Source organism: Monosiga brevicollis, genomic scaffold (genome assembly GCF_000002865.3).
Source record: "Monosiga brevicollis MX1 MONBRscaffold_38 genomic scaffold, whole genome shotgun sequence".
Taxonomy (NCBI): domain Eukaryota; class Choanoflagellata; order Craspedida; family Salpingoecidae; genus Monosiga; species Monosiga brevicollis.
This window is the reverse complement of record NW_001865075.1, coordinates 348189-355579: the sequence shown is the minus strand read 5'-3', so window position 1 is coordinate 355579 and position 7391 is coordinate 348189. Positions and strand designations below refer to the sequence as shown.

The window sequence follows — 7391 nt, the reverse complement described above, 5'->3', positions numbered from 1 at the left end:
CCGCAATGCTCTTGCACTCAATGCCGCCACATGATTTAATCGGGTAAACGAAGAGGCGGGACACGACCTGGGGGAGACCAAACAATGAGAGGCGGCTCACTGGTTCTGTGTGCGACTGCCGGCGTCCACAACCGTGACCAGCGCTGACGAACCGCAACCGGCACACTTGAATTGATGTAGTTGTAGAGTGCCGCCGCTGTATCAACGCGCGAGCGCGTGTGGGTGAGCAGACGCTGCGTGCAAGGCATGCAGCACGAACATGCCACGCCGTCGCGTGTCCATGCCCCAACCTCCCCCCTGATCATGAAGCTACCAACAACACACCTGGAAACAGCAATAAAGAGGCGGCCACGAGCGCCTCCTCTGCCCTGTGAATCCAAAACTCCCACTGCTCCAGCGCCATGATGCTCCCTTCCAAGTCCACTACTGAGTGGTGCGCAGAGAGAAAAAAATGATCCAAAAAAAAAAACAATTTTTTTTTTTTTTTCAAATGAAATTGACGCACACACACCTCTTTTGTGATTTGGACTGGAGAGGAACAATTGCGTGACGATGCATGGATCATGTCCCCATCGACAAGCCCTGTGCATGCCCACAAAAACTGCAAAGCACGCCCTGCTGGTCACGTTTATAGGTCACGTTTGTAAAGTTAGGTCGATTGGATCTATAGGGGTCCCAGCCACCTTTGACAACAAACGCGGGCCGCTCGCACACCTAAAAAAAAAAAACACAAAACACAAAACACAACAAAAAAAGAGCTGCACACACCATTAAAGACAAAAAGACCAAGGGGAAAACCGTTTGAAAACAAACAGAGCGGTGGATGTGGAAGATCAGAGAAAGGAGGGAAAGAAGGAGCTGAGAAGGAAGGAAAAGGAGACCGAGACCGAGACCGAGACGACCTCAAGTGCTAAATCCGAACAAACATGCTAGGGAGCTGGACGTGCTTGGTGTTGTGATGGGACATGGAACAGCTGCTCTACTGTTCCTTCTTGTACTCGAGCTTTTGGACATCAGCGTCTTGCTTCTCGGCATTGTAAGTGTAGACATAAGTCACAATGGCATCCGACTAAGGGTGTGTATGTGTGTGTGTGTGTGGGCCACAAGATGAGACAAGCCTTTGGGCGACGTTCGGCAGTGAGCAACGGGGGGAGTCGCGGGTCTTGGTACTTGCCTGCACGTCCATAAGGGCAAAGCTGGGAACGCTGCTGGCCGAGGTGTTGTTGAAGGCACCGGTGGCCGAGCCAGGGTTGATGTAATAGCGACCGTGCGCAGACCAGGCCTCAAACTTGTGCGTGTGGCCCGTAATCAGGACGTTCACGTCGAGTTGCCGGGCCTTGAGCTCAAGAGCATCATGATCACCCCATGGCACAATTTGATGCCCGTGGCAAAGACCAATGCGCCAGCTGCCAATTGTCACGACCTTTTGCTCCGGGTATGAAGACTACACCGCGATCACCCACACAGACGGACGCGCATGCATCAGAACGATTTTTTTCCTTTCTTTTTTTTTTTTTCTGGAGGAAACGGGAGACAAGCGGAGGACGAGCACGAACAACTGGCCAAGCAAGCTTGGGCACAGCGTGACCGCGAGACAAAACTTGGCAGTAAACAGGGGAGCAAGGGCAACACACCTCGTCAAAGTCGCCGGCTGTGACATGTACGTCCGAGGCCAAAGTCTTGAGGTAATCAAACATGTCACGGCTCACCAAGTTGCCCGTGCACAAAATGTGTTGAATCTTGTTGGGCACCTGTGAGCAAGCAAAGGCACCAAACGACGAGAAGCGGGTCAAGAATATAGCCGCCTCAGACGAGGAAGAAATGGGAAATGTGGCTCCGTCACACGGGCCCAGCGAGCACCTCACCAGCAGTGCCTTGAATTTCTCGGGCAGGTTGCTGGCCCGATGAGGGATGTGCATATCACCAATGATCAGGACAAGCTAGGGCGGTGTACATGATTGCAGATAAGAGCCGTTGCCATATCACACAAAGAAGATTCCCATTCAATCCAAAACTTGTGCTGCCCTCGTGCCGCAACCGCCGGTGCCGCACTTACCACCATCACGCCGGTCTCCAGAGGTTCAAACTAAAATGATCACCGAGATAGAGAAGAAGCAAGCCTGATTGACTAGGTGAGGTGCAAACAGAGAGAAACCATCATGACCCCATTGACACCTCCCTCCCCCAGATGCCAAGATGCGTGTCCTGTGTAGAAATCATCCAAGTGTGCTCATGACGGCTGCTCTGGTGCTTTCCTCGCTGAGCCATGGACAAGCTGGACATGAGCACGCAAGTCCTCTCCTTACCCCTTCCCAGCACCTGCTTTAACCAAACACCACCATCATCATCCCAACACACACCACCACTTTTGCCGCCCTCAACCCCTCCAGCACACTCCCCCGATCGCCACAGATAGCGCAACGCCGAACACCGAGCCGACTCACTGACAAGCAAGAGGAAAGAGAGAAAAAAGAATAAGAGAAAAGATCCAACAAAATTGCTGTTGTGACTGACTTTTCGATTTTTTGTTGTTTTTTTTTCTTTTCTTCTTTTTTTTGTTTTTAAATTTCAAAGAGGAAACGACAATAAGGAAGCGAGAGGTGGATGATGTTCATGACGACAAGACTCCGCATAAAGGACCGGCATGGGGACGCACACTGGGGCAGACAGGACAACAGGCAGGCCCATAGACATGGATTGACAGACAAAAAAAGACCCAAAGTGGATGGCCACACGGTTCTCGTTCCAAAAGGGGTCAGTTTCTCTCCGCGTCAAACCTCAGTGCTTTGCGCATGGTTCCGGAATATACCGCCAAATGCTTGCTGGTCTGCTGAAACCGTCGCCTTCTTGGGTTAGGACCAAGATACAAGAACAGTCACCCTTCGTGCGCCATTACTATTTTTGATCCAAAATGTCCTCAAGGCGCTGGATAAAGCGACGCGCTCGCTCCACATCAACCACATCAGCGCGCTGCGCCTTGGGCTTGTACATGTGGAAGTAATCACCCGTGCGTTCCGCATAATTTTCATCCACAGCAAGCATCACAACCTAGGATACCGGGCCGTGTACACAAAAGGTCAGGACGGGCAAGGCACCAAACCAATCCCCATGAATAAACACCAAGAGGGAGTAAGAAGGCATCGGCACATCACATGTGTTGTTCCCAACTGGGCAACGGCGTCCCAGCTCGGTGCATATGCACATACCGGAAGGGCAGCTTCATCTGGGGTTTGAAAAATAGCTTTCATAAAGGCATCGACCAAGATTTTGAGGCCTGCTGGCGCATGACGCGCAATGTCAGTTGCCACGGGGCCGGGGCAGATGCTGTGCACGGATACCTGCCCACGCAAGGTTTCCGTCCAGTACGTCGCCACGGTGTTGACGGCCAGTTTGCTGCGCGCATAATATGTCATGGATTCACCATAAGCATATGTCACGGGATCGAATAGATGCTCCAAATCCAGGGGCGGGCTGGCACGGTGCGTCTCGCTGGTCACAACCACCAGGCGTCCGCCGGCAGCCAGTAGCCCGTGCTCCACGAGCAGCTTGGTCAGAACGTAATGACCAACGCAGTTGACGCCCAACCCCTCCTCAAAGCCTTGTGCCGTCAGCCGCTTGCCCAGCGGTGCAAGCCCTGCATTGAGAATGACGGCATCAAACGCTTGCCCGTGACGTGCGTCGCTCTGTGCAGCCACTGCGGCCTTGACGCTCTGGAGATTGCTCAAATCCAAGGCCTGCACACGCAGCCGTGCAGCAAGCAATTTGGGATCTGGCAGTGAGCACTGCTCGATTCCAGCTGCCTCAAAAGCGATGGATTCGGCAAGATCATGAGGAGTGCTTCGGCTGGTAATGGTGACTGTTGCGCCAAGGCAGAGGAGTCGACGGGTTATTGCGCGGCCCAGACCCCGATTGCCACCCGTCACCAAGTAGTGTCGGCCAGCTGCGGCCTTGCTCTCAGAGATTCGTGTCAACATGGCCGGCATGCCCTGAGTTTGAAGCGCGTGCAGCAGAATCAACGTATGAGCAGTGGGACACGTGCATCCGAAACACGGCGAAGAAGCCGCGCTAGGAGCCACCGACTCAAAAAAAAAAAAAAAAAAAAAAAAAAAAAAAACGATCTGCCACTACCAACCGTATCTGCTTTGTGAGACATGATGATGCCCTCAATGGTTTGCCAAGCAATGCTATCCAAGTTGCTCAAATCGCTCCAGTCGCGATGCACGCGGTGGGAGTAGGCCTCGTACCCGTACAGGGCCACACTCACCACCACGAGCGCCACTGCGATCATGATGCGGTCTGCGCTGACAGTACCAGGGCTTGGACTTCGTTTACGCGCCTCAGCCTCGCGGCGCGCTCGCGTGGGAGTCTCATCCCCGGCCTGCCCGGCCGCCTTTGCCATCTTGCTGCTCCCGCGACGCCACGCACCCACAAACACCCGCGCGCACACACACACACACAGTAAACGCAGACTGCCCAAGAGGCTCACAGGTTACCGCCGCGTGCGATGAAAAACCCTTTTTGACGTCAAATGCTGAATCTGAAAATTTAAAAAAAAAAGTTTGAAATTAACATGTCATGTACATGTACATACGTGTAAATAATCCTGAAATTTGAAAGCCGCGTTTATGTAAAATTTTAACGAAGAAGAAGCGCACAAATTGGACTTTACAGTGGATGTAATAACGTAAAAAACATGGTTGTAATCACCTCATCATGCATGACATCATCATCATTTAAATTATTTCATTTTCAACTTTACAACCATGAGCTGTGCTGCGAGAGCCACGCTGACGGTCGGCTCCCAGGGTCGAACACCGGCTCTTTGGCTCGGACGGGTGGGATGGGGTACCATGCTTCAGGTTCAGCTGAAGCTGGCTACAAAATATGGATCACGTGTCGCTCAGGACGCGGCCAAGCACCAGGTACGAACATGCCCCATTCACTGTGTGCCTGCGCATCGGATGGTATCGTCTCAAGCCGGTGACCAGCAGGACAGGCTGCTGTTGATGGAGCATCCGCACACTTACACAGCAGGCCGCCGACAAACGCTGAGTGAACCGGAGCGGCGCCTGCTGACCCAAACTGGTGCCGAAGTGTTTGAGGTCAGTTGCCGTTAAGTACACAGGTCTCTTCTCGAGTTTTCACCACCGCCTCACAGTACACACACACTCACACACACGTCTTGTAGGCCAAGCGCGGTGGTCAAATGACCTACCATGGCCCTGGTCAGATCGTGGGCTACCCCATCTTCAACACTCGAAACCATGATGTTTGTGGCTGGCAACGGTTGTTGGCCCGTGCACTGGGCAACACTTTTTTTGCAACACGCCCCACTTACATCGTGTCACTGTGACGCAGGGCGTGCGGTGCTTTGTACACCGCATCGAGGAAGCTATGATTCACACCTGTGCCACCTTGAATATTGACGCGGATCGCAGTCCCCACACCGGTGTTTGGGTCGGCAATGACAAGATTTGTGCAATTGGTGAGCTGTCGCCAACAGTGAACCAGGGGTTTTGGTTTGTTTGTTTTTTTCTTTTGTGCACCCTTGAATGCACTAGGCTCATTTCTGACGCCAGGTCTTCAGATTAAGCGTGGCATTAGCCTACACGGGTTTGCGCTAAACTGCAATACGGATTTGCGCCGATTTAACGCCATTGTGCCATGTGGCTTGGCCGATCGCGGTGTGACTTCACTAAGCCAGCAATGCGGGAGACAAGGTTCGTCGACCTCGAGCGGTTGCGCTTCAATTTTATTGCAGTGCCATGTGCTTTTAACCTTCTGTGGGAACTGACCACATGCAGTGGACATTATCGAGGGACGCCAAAGGCTTTTGGAGGCTTGGCAGCAAACATTTCCGGCGTGGAACCTCGAGGCAATAGATATTGCAAGCGAAGTTGCGCAGGCTTCGGGCAACGTAGAGCGCATTACAGAATTGATTGAAGCCATTTGAAGCCATCCGATTAGATTTCCCGACGCATGCTCACTTGTCTCCAAGTTGCTGTGGCAACGACGATGCTGATGAAGTGCAATCAATTACTCAAACAGGAAAGGCGGTGCGAGTCACACCTAGGGATGAGAACGTCAAAAGTCATGGTCCTAGACCCAAGTCGATGCGCAAAGCGTTTAGAACACAGCCCAGGAAAGAATCAGCAGACCCTCCAGTGGCCTCAGCTTCTCCCCAGCCTTAGAGGGGTCGCCAGCTCCTGCCCATTCGAGCAGGAATTCGTCATAATCCGCAAGTAACACGCGAGAAAAACAAATCCATCCAAAGTGTCTCTTACCAAGCTTATTTCTAAGCCGCTGAATCAATTTTCTGCGTGTGATTTTCCGGAAACATGCCCTCGCATTCACCCAATCGTCCAAACAGCCAACCTTCGTCCTATCGTAGAGGCGTGTTGTGAGTTTGGTGATGTAATAAGACTCGTATATAATGGCAAAACCGCGTCCCCAGAAGGAAAGTTTAAGCCCAAAACGCTGACCTCGGCATCTTCTGGATCTGGGAAAGGTAGAACTACAACTTGATCGCCTCGAGTCAGATTGAGTTCATCGTCCCCCTATCAGGAATTGTCGACACAGATCGACCCATAACACACCGTTTGTCGTAGGTCATGAATATAGCGCGCCGGGTTTGAAGAAAGCTGAATACACCATGCGGGTCCAGGCTCGGAAGTGTCCCAAAGCGTGGGCAAGGGGTATGTGCAAGAACGTATGGGCTTGGACGCACCGTGGCCTCGTAGTTGTGAGTGACAACTCGCAATTCGAGGGCATTTCTAGGTAATTCGACCGCAGCCGTCTCTGCCGCGATGGCGTTGCGGTTTGCGCTTGCTGGGGTAGAGGACGCCTCGTTTGAAGTATCTGGGCTCAAGATGTGACTGCAAAACAGCTGAAGCTGTTCTAATGCCTAATGCAAAAGGCCGCAAAGAGGAGATGTTGTTTCCCCATTCGCAGCACAGAGGCAAGGAACAGCAAAAAGACAGGAACATTCACGTGTCTCGCACGCGCTCAAGCGCTTAAGCGCTCACGCACTCACTCATCACACAGAAAAGGACAGAAAGGCATGGAAAGACACGGTGACAGGAACGTTAGCATAAAAATGAACCTGACGCACAACTCACCGATTGACATGCACCGTAAAAGATTGCTGTAGTGTTGCAGTGTGACTCGAGTGTAGCCGAGTAGAAAGGGATGCGTCTATGAAGGAGGATGAGACCTTGTTTAAGGCCGGTACATATCCGGCAAACACGGGACTGATGCTAGTGAACCTACTGGTCGTAAAGACTAGGCAAGGCCTCATGGCATTCGCGATCGATAAACTCAAAACTTTTGCGTGCCTCGTCATAGGCATCGTTAGCCTACGTTGCAAAAAAAGATATTGGAAAGCACCAAAG

At 52.2% G+C, this 7391-nt stretch overlaps 2 protein-coding genes across 2 annotated transcripts in view; both read right to left on the bottom strand.

Annotated features, from left to right (window-relative positions):
* MONBRDRAFT_34506 (uncharacterized protein) overlaps positions 1-4518 on the bottom strand; it is a gene marked incomplete at its 3' end in the record, with an annotated part of 6328 nt that extends 1810 nt beyond the window's left edge. The window contains exons 1-10 of the mRNA XM_001750212.1: positions 4133-4518; positions 3207-3986; positions 2953-3048; positions 2057-2086; positions 1866-1940; positions 1635-1751; positions 1130-1444; positions 627-714; positions 325-423; positions 153-196 (exon numbers count right to left, since the gene is read on the bottom strand). Of these exons, the coding sequence (XP_001750264.1) occupies positions 153-196; positions 325-423; positions 627-714; positions 1130-1444; positions 1635-1751; positions 1866-1940; positions 2057-2086; positions 2953-3048; positions 3207-3986; positions 4133-4399 (1911 nt within the window). The 5' untranslated portion in view covers positions 4400-4518. The remainder of the gene's footprint in view (positions 1-152; positions 197-324; positions 424-626; positions 715-1129; positions 1445-1634; positions 1752-1865; positions 1941-2056; positions 2087-2952; positions 3049-3206; positions 3987-4132) is intronic.
* A 1499-nt stretch (positions 4519-6017) lies between these two features.
* The window catches only part of MONBRDRAFT_34505 (uncharacterized protein), a 2879-nt gene continuing 1505 nt past the window's right edge, over positions 6018-7391 (bottom strand). The window contains exons 5-10 of the mRNA XM_001750211.1: positions 7270-7355; positions 7119-7194; positions 6728-6904; positions 6483-6557; positions 6285-6382; positions 6018-6206 (exon numbers count right to left, since the gene is read on the bottom strand). Coding sequence (XP_001750263.1) covers positions 6296-6382; positions 6483-6557; positions 6728-6904; positions 7119-7194; positions 7270-7355 — 501 coding nt within the window. The 3' untranslated portion in view covers positions 6018-6206; positions 6285-6295. The remainder of the gene's footprint in view (positions 6207-6284; positions 6383-6482; positions 6558-6727; positions 6905-7118; positions 7195-7269; positions 7356-7391) is intronic.